Genomic DNA, 19,053 nt, shown 5'->3' on the forward strand with positions numbered 1-19,053 from the left:
ATATATATATATATATATATATATATATATATATATATATATAAATGTATATATATGTATATATATATATATGTATATATATATATATATATATACATATATATAAATATATATATATATATATATATATATATATATATATATATATATATATATATATATATATATATATATATATATATATAAATATATAATATATGCTGTACTGATGGTTTCGTTGTAAGATGCAGACGATAATCATGAATGTTAAACTGCAACTTGAATAGCTTTGTTCAGAAATAATCTCAGGTTAGAGGTTCGAAGATGAGATAGCTTTAGTTATTTTATTACGGGGGTGGGGCTCGATTGGAATAATACCGCTATATTATAACCTATTGAAAATAACAGTTCTGTTGTCATCTTCAGGAAGTTTCTTGCACCGCAAATTCCTTTTTTAAGTTTGTTATTTTAGAACGTTTTCTCTTCTTCTTACACTTTAAGGAAGGTTCATTTCGTTACCAACAGTATAAGTTAGACAAGAAACACATATAGTGAATATCTCACAACCGAAGAGGCATCGTTATACTGCTTTAAGAACTTATGAATTGATAGACTTACCTTTCGCTAAAAGCAAGGCTGTATGCATGTGTGAGCCGAAACATTTTCGAAACATGTACTAGTGTAATGTACAGTACATCGGTGATTTTAATCAATGACTCTCTGTTGTAAGCAAGTTGAGTGTTGATTTATTCCCAGGCAAAGATATAGTATTTGGTAATTATGATTTAGTGCCAATATCAAACCCATAAGACAAGCAAAGAAGTAAGTTATATTGACCAAACTATTAGTGAAGGGACAGGGCTGTTTCAAGCACCTATTTGAAACCCAGATTATGTTGAATCCATGTATGTTGGTGTGTTGTCCTGATAGGGATGGTGTGATATATTCATATATTTTACGCAGTCACACAAACCAAACTGATCATGATATCATTTTAATTTAATATATAAATATAATAATATAATATATATAAATAAATATAGTCCTTTTTGCAAATATATAAATGCAAAAGTACATATGACACAGAACAAGTAAAAACATTCACATGTAAACAAAACCAACAGTAGAAATTATTTTACCCTCCCACTTGTACGGTGTGTTTATTACTCAGTTAGACGAGAGCTAATATCATTTTATGATATAAATCATGGTGACGTCAACAGAGAGGCCAGTGTCATAAACTTACCAACTTGAAAGTATCACCCTGTTACTGCCTATATTTAATGATGCAGTATTTCAACAACAACAAACACCAAGGCTATTTTCACAAGGCTAAGCAAACTGTACGCGCATATGTGGAAATATTTAATAAACCTTGTATATAGTCCTAGAATTAAACTTGCATACAAGGATTGATTTATGTAAGCATTTATATCACTTCATTGCGACGAATCAAATGTTAGCGATTTTAACGTTCACTGATGCAGAGAAACATTCATCAATTTGTAGCTGCATGACGAGGTCTAAATTTAATTTACATCCAGCCTCAAAGTTGTTCCTTCATTTAGCATATGACGTCCTCTTTGACATTTAAAATTCAATAGAACTACCGGGAGGTTCTCTGGAGATTTAACGCGTGTAAAAATCTCAACAGGAAAATTTGAGATTTGAGTGTTCAAAGCAAATATGACAGGTAGTAGCCCTCAAGTCAGGTTTCTCCTGATCATAAAAACAAGTACTTTTCAAATTATGTTTATTTGTCAGCAGTGAACAGATCTCAGAACTCAAACGGATACCATGCCCGTCATTTGAAAGAGGACAATACACATAATCCACTGCCTTATTCATAGTACTTGACAATGTAAAATCGTATACGTTGTTACCTGCCTTCATCATCGAAGCTGTTGTGAATTTATTTGTATGTCACGTGACGCTTTTCTGCATTTGCCAGGCCGCGTTGAACTCTAAGCCTCATATACAAACGATTCGTTGGTAGAGAGATCTCCTCTAATAACATTCCATGCATCTTCCTTTTTTGTATGCATGTTATAGGACGGGTTTTTGTTATAATATACAGGGAATACTCAGCAGGATTTCGTGTAGTAATGACGTCATAATTTCTGTATTTCCTGTCATAGTGATAATTCCGTTGCTTAATGCTCTCACTCGTATATCATACTGATCAGAATATAACATTACTCTCTTAATTCGTAAGATTGACAAAGTCAGTGGTAGCTAAGATTGACAGTAGTTTTCAATCTATTTGATTGAAAATGAACTGAAATCTAAGCTAATAGATTGGATATGTATTATCCTTGACTTAATCGTTTTTTAGATTTACAGATATATCCAATGAAAACGCTAGAATCAAGTCACGTGGTGCAAATAAAAGTCAGTCTTGTAAAGATTGACTTTTATCCAATCAGAATGCGCCAAAACAAATACCCTACGCTGCCTATTGTCCAATCAGATTTTTCAAAACCAAATACCCACTGCTGCACCGCGAACGTACACACAACGTAATACACGATACCGGTCTCTATATACTGCTCCGCACAACGCACTGTATGAAACGTATATGATAGTACACAGTACTGCTGGTGATTGAGTGATTGTGCCAAAACAGCGTTGTATTTTAGTTCAGTTTCTTAAAACCTTTCGAAGAAGCCTTCTCATTTCAAGAAAGATGGCAGAAACCGTAAGAAGTTTTCTGGCGAAGAAAGAGTTCACGGAGGAGATAATCACTATTCTAGAAGGTTCGTTTTGTTTTACTTTTTAACACCTTGCAGCTAGTTGTCGATCATGTAGCCTAGCATTTCGCTGTTCAGTCTGCTTAGTTGCTGATCTACTAAGCCTATGATAACGTTAGGCTTAACGTTAGGCGTCTCTTATCGTCTGTATTTCAAAATGCTTGTTTCATACGCTTTCATTTACTCCTTTAATTTGTGTATCTGCCCATCTTCAGTTTTCCTTTTCTTTTATTGTTGCATTTCCTACTTTAATTATATTTGTTTGTCTTTGTAACTGAGGGCTTCGGGGAAGATAAGCTCTGGTTTACCGAGTCGCCCTCAATTAAATAAAGTTTAAATAAAATAAGTAACGTTAGGCTTAAAGTTAGGCAAGGGACTATTGTGACTTTTTGGCGTAATAAGGTTTAACGCACTACAGAGAAAATCACATGCATATGTTCATGCGTTTTGATTCAATTACAGTAAGCCTAGGCTTTATCGTGATACATTTGAAACATTCATTCAGCTTCGGTTGTGTAATCTAGCAGCATGATAGATAAAGACCATCGCCATATTCACATTGAAATTTGTTAGGCCTATGGCAGGCAAGGCCTAACGTTAGACCTAGCCTTGGCCCTTGCTAGTGCTATATCAACTGCTAAACACTACAGTGCTGTGTTTCCTTCATACCTTCCCACCACATCCCTTGTGCACAGTGTACAAAATTCTTCACTCAGTGACAGTCTAGAATCGTATAATATCACGCTAGAATTGTATAGGAGAAAAAAGTCATCAAATGATAAATCATCAATCACATTCCAGTTACTACTAGCTAGGAGAAACCCTCATGAGGATACACCTTATTGCCCAAAGATTAATGGGACCCTCGAACTACAAGCCTTCACAGAACAAGGTCAGCAGCTGTGGGTTGGTCATAATGGTTTTGACTGAAACTGTATATACGTGTAGTATATATAAAAAAGTGTGTATTCTCTGGACAGTAGGGTTAAGTGTGTAGTGATGCTTAATGCTTGTACATATCATGTTGTGTACAATTGTATGTTCAGTGACCAGCAGGTGAAGGGGCCACTGTAATGTTTTGTCTCCGATGAGATTCACACACTGGCATTATTAGAGCATGGTGCATAGAAAAATAATTGGCTCAGCTCTGCAACTATTAATGTAACACGGTTCACTCAGACTGTTAATTTGGAAGTAGTAACCTTTTAAACTTACAACCCCCTCTACTGCATGAGTTCTATCCCATTCTTCTCTGATTGGGAAAGTCTCAGATCTTACTCAATACCAACTTTCAATTCTGCATATAGCCTGCTCTCATCACCATTGCTTAATTATGTACAAGTATTGGTGCAAACAATTGGGGGCCTGCCCTTCTCCCTCCCGTTAAAATCGAAGTCGTTACAAATACATTGGTTGAGCTCATTCAGTGCAACCCCCCCCCCCCCCACGTGCCCTTCATGACAAAGATTTTATTGCAGGGATTGAGGCTCTAGCTAAATAACCAAATTTTGGTCTCTATGCATTATATATTTGCTTTGATGCCCCACATCATTGAAATTATAGACAGTTCATGACAAAAGGAGCCCCTCATTATGGGATGGGGACTGATAGTTCGTTCAAGTCTAACTTAGGGATACTTTGTGGTTTGAAGACATTTTTAGTCCAGTCAAGTGCTGTGGTTTAGAACCTAATAAAGTAATTACTCCAAGGGCATTTTTTCACATTATATCCCCCTAAATTGTCAGAAACTGGTGAAAAATATTGGCATGGATGTACTTCACTGTGTGTGCTCACCTTAGTAATCTTTTACTCTCAAGAGAGTAAAAAAATCTTCCTTGAAACTCCTGTAAATGGGCGACTAATTTAGTCCTAACACCATCATGTCATACTTTTCCCCTGCACTTTTTCTATATATAATGTTTGCTTGCAGACCCACTTAAAGAAATGGGATTATGCATTCATAACTATTTCAGACAGAATGAAAAAAAAAAAACAATTCTCACTGTTTTCACAAATTCTGCAATACATTCAATATAAATTCATGCCCAGAATTTTACAGACAAACATGTGCTTTTTTAATGAGGAAAGCAGATGTACGTTTTGTTGTATTGAAGAGAAGATAGTAGAGCAGCTATTCTACACTATTCTAACTACACTCTGTAAATGTATAAAGACCACAAGAAACCTTTTGAGATCTACATGTTAATAATATTTGCTGGAATGTCACACACTTTAATTTATACCAAACTGGGAATGATTGAATTCCAAAGTGTAACTCAGAACTACTCTTACCATGGAGATAACTATGAACCCAGTCAGGTCATTGAAATGATTAATTACACATAAGGTTAGGGTCAGGACAGTTGAAGGCCTTGTTTGTTTATCAATTACAAGTTTGGCTTGGTGGACATCTCACAGGGACACTTCGACAGGAGTAATTGCACCCCTGAGAAAGGCCCTTTTCTATTTACATGTGAATATTCTGAGTGTATGCCCCATAAGGACATTAGTGTGGAGATTTTTTATATATGTTGACAGGGGCTGAGGTAGGGGAGTGTAAGGAAACAGCACTGTTCTAAGGCAATAGCTGCATAGGCCTAGTCTAACTTAGTATTTCAGCAGGCTTAAACTTATATGCAAGAAACTTACTGCTCATTAAAATTGGTAAAGGCTTGTGACTTCTCTTGTCATGTGCAATAAAACAAGTTAAAACTTAAAGCAGCATTTTGCGTGCTTTTCTATGATTTTTCTCAACCTCACTGACTCCACTATGCCATAACGACATACATAACTAGCCCATCTATTTAAATCTTACTTCAAATGATGGCATAAAAGTGTGTTTTTCTCCGAGATATTTTCCGTTGGAATCCCAATAAACCTCACCCATAATATGAATATTTAAACACTGCGAACGTCCTTTACCAATCCATAATACAGCACCATGCTTGAGTTGTGTACAGTCTATATGTCAGTTGTACCAGGGAGTTCCATTACAACTCCCTGGTTGTACCAACGCAAATTCTTGAATCTATTTTTAGCAACGGCTCATCACTAAACCTGCATATCTCTGATTGGTTGAATTCAAACTAGTGGGTTTGGGGGAACTGTATGCGATTAATTTTAAATGTCGAGTTTGTCGTGGACACTTTTCTCATTATCTGCAAATATCTTATAAATATCTTAGTTTGCTCTTTTGTGATTGATATGTAAAAAACTTGATGATCATGTCAAAAAAGTAGACTCTGATACGGCGACCAAACGCAAAATGCTACTTTAAAAGCTTGAAATTAAAGTGACATTTCAGTTGAGCCAAATCCTTAGTACAAAGATTATATGTATTTCCTACTGTAGTTATGGACATTTCTTTCAATAAGGATATATTATTACACAAGTATTTTCACAAATGTTCACTGTAGATAACAGACCTGTCACAGCGGTATGTGAACAAGAAAATAAAGGCACAAACAAGTAGTTGAATTTAATGCAGGCTATATTGTATCTCTCTTGGCTGGGTATATGTTACCGAGTACAAATGGTGAAAGTTGCATCTTATACACTCTTTTACAATGGACTACAAGAGGATGGGACAGGATGTTACTCTGTCTACATAAACAGTGGTTAAGCTAGTGTGAAGCTGACCACACATCCTGCTGAAGATTACATAACAATAGGTGCACAAACAGGTGTAGGGTTTTGGTTGTAGAAAGTTACACTGGAGGTTACAGTGTGGATGATCTCCTGGAACTAATAAGTTGGTGGTTTCTGGGAGGTGTGATGTAAGAACTTCATGTCTGTGCTACTAGCTAAGATATTGTAAATATGTTCCTAGGGTAAGGGGAAGGTTAGATAACAGTAAAATGCTCTCTGTTATAGACGTGTACTGTATCCTATTGGAATTGAAATACAGTAAGTTTTACAAACCAACATTTCATATGGCTTTACTACAAATTTACACAGTATAGTCAGTTGGGGTAAAAAAAAACAAGGGGGTAGTTGGGGTAAAAAAAAACAACCCCTTTTTATAGAAGGGGAATATTTAGCCAAAGTTCCAATTTATTTTGGGTGATAGTCCTATATGTCTAGTTTATTATTTTATAATTTCTGGAATTCTATGTCACTTCGCTGCCAATCACCGCTTCATCGAATCAAGCAAATGCTAAACTAGTAAAATTTGAAGTTTGTTCCACATATCCGAAACTTTCTCCTGCATACCCAGCTTATATGATGTGGAGATTATTCCAGCAGTTACAGCATAGCAGTTAGTGATATTAAACTCCCCCATGGTAGAATTACTTCAACTTCATTCACGCTTCATGGGGGGCCTTGTTTTTTTTTACCCCCAAAAAATGATGCAAATGGGGTAAAAAAAAACAAGTACTTTCCGGCTCCAGTGTACTCCCTATTTTGCCTGAATGGATGAATTTTTCCATAAAGTTGATTTTAGAGGTTAGGCAAATAGTTTTTATGTCTGTCATGTGTCAAAAATGTTAAATAATTGGGCAGAATTAACTGAAATTGGCTCAACTCTAATGGTTCTACTATATTACACCACATTTATGTAGCATCATATACTCACTGTACAGTATGAATATGGCTGAGCATGACATGACACGAGCCATCTATAATTACGAATTTAGAGAATTTCACAATTTTTTTCCTTTTGCATGTAAAGGTTGTAGCTCATACTTCGATGTAATTATATGCAAACATGATTTTAAGATACATTCATGAAGAAAATAGCTGTTTTCTAGCATTGTTTTTTTTTTACCCCTGCATTGTTTTTTTTTTACCCCGAATTAAGCAAAATTTGGGGGTAAAAAAAAAAACATTTTTCGCAAAAAAACTACACTTTCCATTTACAAAAAAATTATTTTTGTTAGATTTTTTTTAAGAGAATCCCACTCCACACACTTGAACATTGGAACCGAAACAATACCGCTTACTCATCAATTTTTAGAGCAAACTTTAGGTAAATTGTTTTTTTTTACCCCACTTGACTATACATATAAAGTAAACTATGGGCTATTTTATTCTAGATGGAACATTTCATCCCAGGGACGATAAAGTGCAACTACCACAGTGATGTTGGTGTGGACCTATTACCAGTGAACATTCCTTCAAAGCTGAGTGATGGCTTTAACATGTTTTAAGTGTAGAAAACCTGTGAAGGACACTAGACAATTAGCTTTGCATTTACGTGTTTTTCATGCAATTATACCTACATTTGAGCGATTGGTATGTGGTCAACATGGTTGCATGAAAACATTTACCTTAATGAATTCATATTTGAGGCACATAAGACTTCAACACCTTGCTGATGATTTAAACGAATTCCCAGAGGATCAAAACGAAAACAACCCTAACGATGAAAATGACCCTGGTGATGAAAATGTTCATGATGATGAAATTGAAAAAGATGGAAATGTGGATGTTTCTGATAATTTAATGTCATGTGAACAGGAATTGGACTACTTAGTAAACTTTGATGAAGATGCACTGAAAGCACTTGCTATTTCTTTGCTATTTAAGCTAAGATCCTCTTTACTTCCATTTTCTGCCATTCAACATGTTATGAATGGTGTGAAGGATATGTTCCAAGACTCACTGTCATCACTGAAGCACAATATGTTATCTGTGTTGAACAATCATGGGGTAGATGAAGATGCTGCAGATGTGCAGGAGCTTTGTGGGAAATTTTCTTGTTTTGAGAATCCGTTCTTAGGCATTGAGACATCAGAGCAGCAGACCAAATACATGATGAAAAATCTAAAGTTGGTTTTACCAAAAGAGATTGCTCTGGGTACCAGGATTGATCAGCAGGTGGACAGAAGAACAGGACAAACTATTCAAAAAGTGGTGACAGAAACATTCCAGTATGTTCCAGTTTTGGAGGTTCTTAAACTTATTCTCAATGATAAAAAAATTACCAAGCTCATTGACAATGAAGCACATTCCATGCCAGGGTTCCTTAGAGGTTACCAGGATGGGCAGCAGTACAGTCAGCTGGGAATATTCAAGGAGTATCCGCATGCAATTCGTTTACAGCTGTTTTATGATGATGTAGAAGTGTGCAATCCTATTGGCAGTAAGGCTGGTATCCACAAACTTGGCATGTTTTACTATTCTATCCAAAACCTACCAAAGCATTTAAACTCGGCAATGCAAAACATTCACTTGCTTGCTGTATGCTTTGCTGGTGACTTGAAAAAGTATGGGTTTGGCCCAATCTTGCACCCGTTTATCATGGAAATGCAGCAATTAGAAAGTGACAACGGTGTTCAGTTGCAACTGGACAAGAGAATTGTAGAACTCCATGGCAGTTTAGTTTCATTTAGTGGCGATTCATTAGCTGCGCATGATTTGCTTGGTTTCATGAGCCCATCAGCAAATAGGTTATGTAGACTGTGTAAAGCATCTCGTGAAGACATCCAAGTTAATTTCTTAGAACAAGATTTTCAGCCGAGAACTGTAGATGATCATGATGATTGTGCTGAAGCTGCCTTGCAGAGACAGCGTGGAGACCCACTATCTGGAGTTCGAAGGCCATGTCCCCTGAATGACTTGAGGAGTTTCCATTGCGTAACTAACTACAACTTGGATATCATGCACGATATGCTTGAAGGAGTTTGTCCATATGAAGTCAAACTGGTACTACGTCAACTTGTTTTGATGGATCACTTTATCTCTCTTAACGAGATAAATCAGCGAATTAAGTCTTTTCATTATTCCTTTAATGACAGGAAGAACAAGCCATCTGCAGTTTTGCCCGATCGGTTAAGAAATATTACTGACCATAAACTCGGGCAAAAAGCTTCTCAAATGTGGTGCTTCATTCGAATGTTACCTCTTCTTATCGGTGATCGTGTTCCTCATGACAATGTGTACTACAAGTTAATTTTGTTACTATTGCAGTGTATGGATATCATTTACGCTCCATTGGTCACAGTATCTCACACTGTGTACTTGAAACATCTGATTTATGACCATCACAACCATTTTGCATCAATTTTCCCTCAAAATAGGATGATTAACAAGCACCATCATATGGTTCACTATCCAAATTGTATCAGAATGTGTGGACCCTTGACGTCAATGCAGTGCCTCAAGTATGAGATGAAACATGCATTCAGCAAAAAACTAGCTGCCATAAACTGCAATTTTAAGAATATATGCAAGTCAGCTGCATGTAAACATCAAATTTGGCAGTGTATCGTTTGGTCAGGAAATGAACATATGCTAGATTTTGAATGCCAAGGAGGTAGTATGACTGCTATTGAATCTCTAGATGGTAATGATGCCATTGCTGATAAACTTCAGTGTAATGAGCACAGTGATGTCTTTGTGGCAAGTCAAGTGTCACTCTATGGAACAGAATACAAAGCAAATCTGTATTTAATACTGGCTGTAGACGATGCTTCCCAACTCAAATTTGGTAAAATAAGCAGCATATTGGTGTGTGGACAAACACCGGATGATGTTTACTTCGTTGTGTCTCAGTGTCAGAACATTGGCTTTAATACTCATTACCATGCATATGAAGTTGCTATGCAAGACCAGCCAGTTTTTAGTATTGTGACACTTGATTCACTGACGGATCATCTGCCATTGTCTGGATTGAGATCTTATGAGGAGAACTCACCCATTTATCTGTGCCCTCGCTACTCTCTGACTCATCAAACTAGGTACATTAGTATAAATATCTTAGAGCATAACATAGTATTAAGTACTGGGTAACTTCATGATGTCTTTATAGTTACAGTATGCTCACCATAACAATGAATTCAAGGATGCCATGTCATCAGCTGTTCCTTGTCTATAGATAACATCAAACATTTTGTGGAATTTAGTAAAAACTAAAGCAAACAAATCATTTTGGAAGACAGGAGACACAAAATATATCTTTTCCAAAAAAAAAGGATACTGTATTGTTGTGAAAGAAAAGAACCCATGCCCAAAATAGTATCTCTTCATTTAAGCTTTTCACATGTATTCTGTATGCTGTAATTGAATATAGTTCCCTAAATCATCTCTTTCAGACAATGATGTTGACATGCAGGTCCTGCCAACACTGACTGAAAACGACCTTCGAGAAATAGGTGTAAAATCTTTCGGGCTGAGACGGAAACTGAGAATTGTATGTGAGGAATTGAAAAAATCAAATCATGAGCTGCGAGTACTTGACACAGAGGTGGTGAGTTGGGGAACATTTTTGTTTTCTACTGTTTTTTGTTGTTGTTTTTTTTTTGTTGCTTCATTTAAACAATTCACTATCTTCATATTTGTTTTTACTAAAAGAAAGAAATAGAATGCAAATACATCACATACTCTACAGTATATTGTTAATAGGGTATTTCTGTGAGAGATTTTCAACACATTTATTTTTTATACGTAGTAACAACCGTGAGAATGAACACAGTAAGTTTGATGCAATATATACTGTACATATATACTAGTGATGCAATATAGTTAACCTTTCATACTTAGGATTCATGCAGCACTGTCAGCAGTATAGATGACAGCTTCGACACCTTGGATGATGATGTGTGTTTAGAAAAGTTTGTCTCACAGCCTACAACTTCAACCCCAGTGAGATGCATTCCTCCTCCCACTTCACAGAATATCAAATCATCTCCATCAAGCAACAGTGTGTTGGTAAGAAAAGTAATTGATTTTCCAAAGTGTAAAAGTGAGGTATTTTTCCTGTTAAAAAGTTAAGGTTTCACTAAAACATAGTGCTATTGCCAGCATAGGAAATAGACAGGGCAATGTCTAAAGAAATGATGTACTATTTCCCTACATTGCTTCCATTTTCTGGTCATATCCAAATGTATTCAGACTGGATTTAATTATTGCAATCTCGCTCCTTTAAAAAGCCACTGTTAATGCTGTGTTTATTATGTGGTCATTTCCAATTTCCAGACATTTAATCTGAAGAAGGTAATGGAAGACCATTCAGAAGGAGGAATAGTAGATGACCATCTTACAAAAGGCGGGATACCTTCCAGCAAACAAAGGCGGACTTTGGTGAGACTAGCCGTGGCATGCATGGTCGATAAATATGGTCTGTAAGTACATGTTCATTATCATTGCTTTACAAATAACATATGCTTATGAGGAGCAACTAGAATTGCAAATATTTCCAATTAGGCAAAAGACAGAAACCTGGCTTTCATCATCAATTTGTTTTCTGTGCTGAAGGCATGGACCTATGCATTCAGTATGATCTTGCATGTTAATGAGCACTGCAGTCATATTTGATAGGATAAGTGAAGTCTTGTTCGAAAGGGCATTTGAACCACAATGCATTTTGCATTCTAGTCGCAATAATGTAGGCAATCGGGATATACATATATATATATATATATATATATATATATATATATATATATATATATTGTCAGTAGTGTTCGACCGATAATCGGTTAGATAATCAGCATCGGGCCGATTATCAGACAATTGGTTAAAATAATCGGCATCAGCAAAATTCATTGCGCTACCGATTATGCAGAAGCGATTATATTGCGATTATATTTTATCTCGCTTTTGATTCACCACAACCACAAGGTAACAGAATGTAGATCATTCCATTCAACTGCTTTGATTTTATGGGCCTGAAAGTTGGTAATCATGCATAACACTTAATCATATATTAGGCCAGTTCCACGAAAAGGATAAAATAAACGGTAATCGGCATCGGCCAGATTGTCACATGAACTAATCGGTAATAACCGATTATCATATAATCGGTCGACCACTAAATGTCAGGAGTGGATAGGGAGAGAAATAAAAATAAATGAGAGAAATAAATAATGCAGGTGGTTAATTGCATATGCTGATTGCATGTACTCTTTTGTTGAAGTCCAGAATTGTTTCAATATCTGGAAAATAACCTTGTAAAGCATTTCATTTCCTACTCAGATATCCAAGTTCCAAACAGAAAACGGCATTAGCGAAAGAAATTGTAAAAACCTACCCATCAACAATGGACACCACACCAGGGTTGGAAGGCCATGTAAGTGATGAAACATTATATATATTCTTTACCTGCAGATGTGTATATCTATACTGTATGATTATGTATGTAAATATGTAGTCAGAAAAGACATGTATTTGTAGTGCTGTGACACCAACAGAGTTTAACATGCTAAACCCCTTAACCTGGGCATTTGTGGCTAGACATCCCATTGCTCAACTCAGCTGATACTCTCAGTGAGAGACAGGAAATTAAACGTGTGTACTGAAACCTTTTTTTTTTTATGTAAGTCCTAAATACTTATTATATTTACACAGGAACATTTCTATGACAATGGTCATGGATTTATAGAGTACAGATTAAAAAATATGAGGACCACAAGGCCCCAGGATGAAAAACGAAGGCAACGTTCTTCCAAATCAAAGCAGATGAGCCTAACGAGAGCAATTCCAGGGAGTTTGATATCACCATCTAGCAGTGAAGGGACTGTTCAGGATGATGATGTAGTTGAGAAGGTAATGTAATAGCCAGTGCTCATTGGGTACTTGTAACGTCAAATAATACATAAGAAAATGAATATTAGTGTGTTCTAAAAGGTAATTTCACAACATTAATTGTAAATGAGTATATTCTTAATGGTGTTTGACCTGAATGTAAGGTGCTCTGGGTGTACTCCCAATTGAAAATGAGTAGGCAATGGGATCCAGATCTGATCTGTAACGGAGGATCAAGTTTGTCAATGGGAAAGCTAGAATAGATCAGAGATATTAGGTGTTTTCATTGGGGTGGCTATTGGGATTCAGAACGCCCCATTTGTGGTTAAAGAATAAGGAGGTATAAGCAAAGGTGAAGGACGAGCTTTAACATTAAGGGTTCCTTTTAAGATTTAATCAAATAGTGATGATATATCTTCAAAATGTTATTTTCTGTCATGCTTGAAGCTGACCCAATGTAAATATTTTTTCTAGGACAACTTGAGTGGAATGATTTCTCAAAAGTCCCATGCAACTCCTAGTATCATTCAACGTATACTGTATCCATTATAGCGATATAAAAAATGACACAACATAACCTTCTTAGTATGAAACTTTGTTTGAGGAATTCCTTTTTATGTTTCAAATTTCTTATTTACAGGTTAACTGGATGAAATACATGCCACCGACGCATGAAAATCATGCTAAACATCGCCAGTACCTGAAGGATACTTTTAACTTTAGACGGGCCATTATTGAAGGACCATCATCCTTGACAATAACGGATATTGTGAATCAATATCCCAGATTTCAAGACATGCCAGAATTGGTAAGCAATCTGTTTGTTCTGTGATAATGAAAAAGCTACAGCTGATACAGTTGATTGCAAGAACAGTTTTTCATCTACTTCATTATTGAATATTCATGGATGCATGCATATATTACTGTCCTCAACATTAACCGACCAACCAACTGGTTATCTTTTTGTTAGAGCATCCAATTTTCCAGCCAGGTTTGGGTTGTTTTTTTTGTTTGCAGCCAACTCAATTAATCAATCCAATATTTTCCAATCCAGTTCTTGTGTAAATACCTTTAAGAATGCAAATTGACATATTTTGGAGATTGTGGTAGGTTTTGGTGTTGGTGTGGGAGATTCGCCCATTCCTGATTTTCTTGCTTAACTTAATTGTTATGTTCAAAAGTCGCTAAAGGCCACTACTTGTGTTGTAAATTAAAAGTGAGTATTTTTGCATATTATTCTAGATCAACTTGGAATTCCAAATGATGTATCCAGAGAGATGTGACAATTTTATAACAAAATGGGAGACATGTTTCCGGGAAAAAATTATCGCCCTCGGAGAGGCAGAGTATCCAGCTGTTCAAGGGCTGATTAAAAACTACAAGGATGGCAACAGTAAGTACAATTATTTTCAGTGTACTTTGATATATTTTAAAAGCTGTATGAAATTCTACTCAGAGAAATCACTGTTGAAACACTCTCCCAGTAATTCTACTGAGTAGAATAAAATAACAACATAAATAGGTTCACAATACAGCTTTTCTTTGAATATTTGTGGAAACAGAAAATTTTATTACAGCCAGAGTGCACACATCACAGTAGATATAGTATGTGTAGGCTGCAGTAGTCATGCATGCATGTTACTGAAGTATTCCCAACCCTGCATACAAATGTTTCATATCTTTAAACCATATTTATATTATTTGTTTTTACATAGGAGATATTTGTGCTCTGAGTGTACTAACGTACATGCTGCACAGGTCAGTGAACTTGACCAAAGGAAAATCTGGAAAGACGTCATCGTCTAGTCGTGCAGATGCTCTGCAATACCTAATCCAGAATGTGCCTGTAAGTAATGTATATTAACTAGTGTTTGCACGGGTTATCCGGGTACCCAGGTACCCGCCCGACGTGATACTACCCGGTTCCTAATTTATTACCCGAATCTTAAGCAAAGTATGATTTAAAAAAAAAAAAAAAAATGGCAAACCGACGGTTAGGCAGATTTCCCATTGACTTAGTGTGGTGTTAGGCTACAATGTAGTCGAAGATAACAGCACTAACGAAGAGGTCCGCTCGACGCGATACTACCCGGTTCCTAATTTATTATCCGAATCAAAAACAAAGTGTGATTGTTTAAAAAATAAAATTGCAAACCGATGGTTAGGCTGATTTCCCATTTTCGTTATTGCTGTTATCTTCGAACACATGGTAGCCTAACAACACTTAGTGTGTTGTTAGGCTACCGTGTGTTCGAAGATAACAGCAATAACGAAAGCTTTCCATTCATATCTTATAACTGCGTCACAATTTCAGCTAATAAACAGATGGCTATTGGCTAGCCTAGACTACCCGCATTGACTTAGTGTGGTGTTAGGCAACCATGTGGTCGAACGTAACAGCAATAACGAAAGTATTCCATGGATGTCTTATAACTGCGTCACAACGCCAGCAAATAAACAGATGGTTAGGCTTAGCTAGATTTCTCATTAACTTAGTGTGGTGTTAGGCTACCATGTGGAAGAAATTATTATATATTCATTCGTTTATTTCAAAGAAGGAAAGGCTGACAAGGAATTTTACGCGATGTTTATGGATTATAGACGGGGATAACTAAAAAATAGTAATCGCAAGTGGCTTTTTACTAATCGTTTATTCCAAATGCGATCAAATTGCGCGAATCGCGCAATCTCGCGGCTAATGCGAACCATGGCTGCATAATAGATAGTAGTAGTATTTTAAGAGCTAAATTGGATATTTATATGGTTTGATCCAATAGACGTGAACGAGCTAGCATAAGCAGCGGCGGCAGTTCGATGTTAGTAGTAATGCTAATTATAATTAAATAATTAATTTATTAACAAGTTAATGAAAGAAACAGAAGTAAATAAAAATTATTGAGTGAGGTTTTATACCTTACACCTACGTATTTGAACATGAAAACATTGTCAGTAGAGAATATAATGCATTTATTACAGCATCCAATATGAAATTTCTTGAAAATCGTGATACACCAGGGTAAACAATTTTTTTTTCCGGGTACCCGGATATCCGACGGGTAACGGCCCTCGGGTACCCGGTTCCAGATTTTTGGACCCGTGTAAACACTAATATTAACCACTAGGAAAATGTTATAATTGTAATATCTCCATTGTTGAGGTATTGAGGATGCGGCAGCCATGCAGTGTTTGCTGTAGGCATTCATATCAAATTAATTCTGCTATCTTTGATCCACCAGAAGTTAACAAATATTTTAAGATGAGAATTTATGTATACCCTTCATTAATGTGACTGGTAATGCAAGTGTGTTATACCTGGAAGTCTTGGATGAGTAACCAATTGGTAGTGTTAACATCTCTTGAACAGTTTTAATAATACGACTGATAGAAGGGCAAGTTGTTTTATAGTTCTTCAGAAAAGCAGTTCAACATATTTTTCAAGCTTAAGCGTTAAAGAGTTAGCTCAACTGCAGAAATCATCCTCATTTCAGAAAATGGATGAAAGGAGAGCATTACCATGTGTTACAGTTATTACTCTTTTCTACTTGTTATCCACAGGAAGGAACAGATGTAGAAGAAGCAACCAAGTTGAAAGAAGATCGTTTCAAACAACCATTGTTGCTATCCCTTGGTGCAGAAAAAGATCCCAAACAGTTTTTTGTAATATTGGATCGTATTCCAATTTCAGGAGGGCTTCATGTGGTGGATGCTCTAGACAGACTGTTCAAGTGCCATTATGTTTTTAATGTGGAGTACTCTCCAAGTCTGCAACAATTTTGGGAATTTATTGCTGCAATGATCTACGAAGTTATACCTCCAGCAACAGCAAAGCCACAAGTCCGAGCTCTTGGTGCAGCAATAAGAGCACCACCCAAGTAATGATATTGACTTAAAATGGTGTTTACTGATGAAATATAAATAATAGACTTAGCATTTAAAACAAGCATGCATAATTTTAGTTCAGCTCGGTATTCTTACCAGGTTTCTTTGTTATAACAAAAAGGGACATAGCCTCAGTTTTTTAATCCAATTCAGGTTCTTATTTGCCTATTGTATCTATAGGAAAGGCTAATTATTCAAATTTTCCTTTTACACCTGATAACATCTTCAGTATGTTATTGCAAACTTCATTCTTTAACTTTAGCACATCTTTAGCACATGAAAATGATTATACTTATGGAACTCTAGTATTTCCCATGTTTTGTTTATCACTGCATCAGTAAATGCACGCCAGTGTTTTAATTATGTTTTATTTTAGCCTTCATCTTTAGCACCTGAAAATGTTAGAATTATGGAACTCCAGTATTTCCCATGTTCTGCATGTTTTGTTCTTCACTGCATCAGTAAATGAATATAATTTGTCTACATAGTACATTCTGTGTTTTCTGTTCATTGTGTTTCTGGTGTTTTCCTAAAGCGAAAATAAGTGGACATACTCTTATGTTTATAGCTTCTGTTTGAGAATAATTTAATTGGGTGACAAAACCAATTGTTTTCAATATATCTTTACAAAATTAACGTTGAAAGCTTAAACAGACAAACTGCAAAACGAGTGAAAATCATGATCATATTGATTGACAGTCCCAATCATATAAATAAAAAACATTTTTAGACTAATAGTCATTCTAAATTAGATTCTAAAGTCAATCTATTAGATTTCTACCTTTTCAATCTATAACAGATTGAAAGTCAGTTTTTATGATCAAAGAGTCAATCATATGGAATGACTTTTATCAGTCTAATTGACTGATAGTTACAATCGTTTTAGATTGAAATTGTCGTTGGCTTTAAAAGTCAATCCAATTCAGATTAAGAAAATCAATCCATTAGATTGATATATTAATCTTAAAAAACACTGACTTTCAATCTTTTAAGACTAATTTTTTTTCAATCTTAAGACAGACTGAAAGTCAGTCTAAGCCGATTGGTCCCTAATATCAATCTGCCAAAGATTTAAAATTCAATCTTAAAGAGTGAAAAGTCAATCTTACGAATTAAGAGAGTACTCTTTACAAACTTCATTTAATACAGTCAAGGAATTCTGTAAAGAACAAGTAACTTGACATTTGAATACAATTCTTCCGGTGACAGGCAGTGTAATGCTTATTTTAAAGAGCAAAAATATTTCAAACTTAGTGGAACGCTCCATCTCATGAATTTGTTGCTAGCTCGAGATGTGGTTGATTGAATGTAACCTATTTTGATTAGCTGAACCCTCGATTTTCTAGGTAGAATGTCACAGTTTGTGGCCTTTGGTGTCACCACAGATTGTCTTCTAAGCTTTTCTTTCCGATTATAATTCTCTTGTTAATTTACCTCTCAAGTAAACATGGTACATTTGCAATGTTTTCTTACATGTCAATGTTCTCAGTATTCAAAATAACACCAATTTTAAATTTTTAACATCAATAATTAGATTTTTCTGTCGAAAAGTTCATATCATTGCCATACAAACTTCTATGAGGATGAAACATTCCAACAAGTTTATTTGTAATCAACTGTAGCCAAGGCAATATCGCTTTATTATACCGAGTTGGTGAACACCGTACCGTATACATACATACATATATATATATATATATATATATATATATATATATATATATATATATATATATATACATATATATATATATCAGGGTTCTGCCAAGGGTGGATTGAGTGCCGGCAGAACTATCTAAGCGGAGCGCCACCATCGGTTGGCGCGGAGCGTACAAGAAAATTTGGGGTTTTGGAAACCCCCAGATGGCCGGAAACGGCCCTTCCCGAGTATTCTGAGCCACATGTAGACAGCTTTGAAATGAGATCTCATGTCTGGAATTTTTCATAATTAATGAAAAAGTTAGGTGGTGCCTATTAA

The 19,053-nt window shown here is 35.7% G+C and overlaps 1 protein-coding gene across 4 annotated transcripts; it reads left to right on the forward strand.

Moving 5' to 3' along the window:
- The first annotated feature begins 2,177 nt into the window (after window positions 1-2,177).
- On the forward strand, window positions 2,178-18,202 carry LOC139975135 (uncharacterized). Of its 4 annotated transcripts, none has more exons than XM_071982774.1 (10): window positions 2,178-2,735; window positions 10,766-10,920; window positions 11,214-11,381; window positions 11,649-11,794; window positions 12,648-12,741; window positions 13,020-13,217; window positions 13,837-14,004; window positions 14,439-14,589; window positions 14,912-15,042; window positions 16,752-18,202. In XM_071982774.1, the coding sequence occupies exons 1-10, from the start codon at window positions 2,666-2,668 to the stop codon at window positions 17,070-17,072; spliced, it is 1,602 nt and encodes a 533-aa protein (XP_071838875.1). In that variant the 5' UTR covers window positions 2,178-2,665; the 3' UTR covers window positions 17,073-18,202. The 4 variants fall into 4 exon arrangements, with proteins under 4 accessions (XP_071838875.1, XP_071838876.1, XP_071838874.1 ...); XM_071982775.1 differs by having other exon boundaries at window positions 12,657-12,741; XM_071982776.1 differs by lacking the exon at window positions 2,178-2,735 and adding an exon at window positions 10,275-10,411.
- The last annotated feature ends 851 nt before the right edge of the window (window positions 18,203-19,053 follow it).

The sequence above is a fragment of the Apostichopus japonicus genome, chromosome 10 (genome assembly GCF_037975245.1).
Source record: "Apostichopus japonicus isolate 1M-3 chromosome 10, ASM3797524v1, whole genome shotgun sequence".
NCBI classification, from domain to species: Eukaryota; Metazoa; Echinodermata; class Holothuroidea; order Aspidochirotida; family Stichopodidae; genus Apostichopus; species Apostichopus japonicus.

What these genes read in the sequence shown, in the direction of transcription:
- LOC139975135 (XM_071982773.1), top strand. Translation starts at nt 7,860, where the DNA reads ATGGCTTTAACATGTTTTAAGTGTAGAAAACCTGTGAAGGACACTAGA.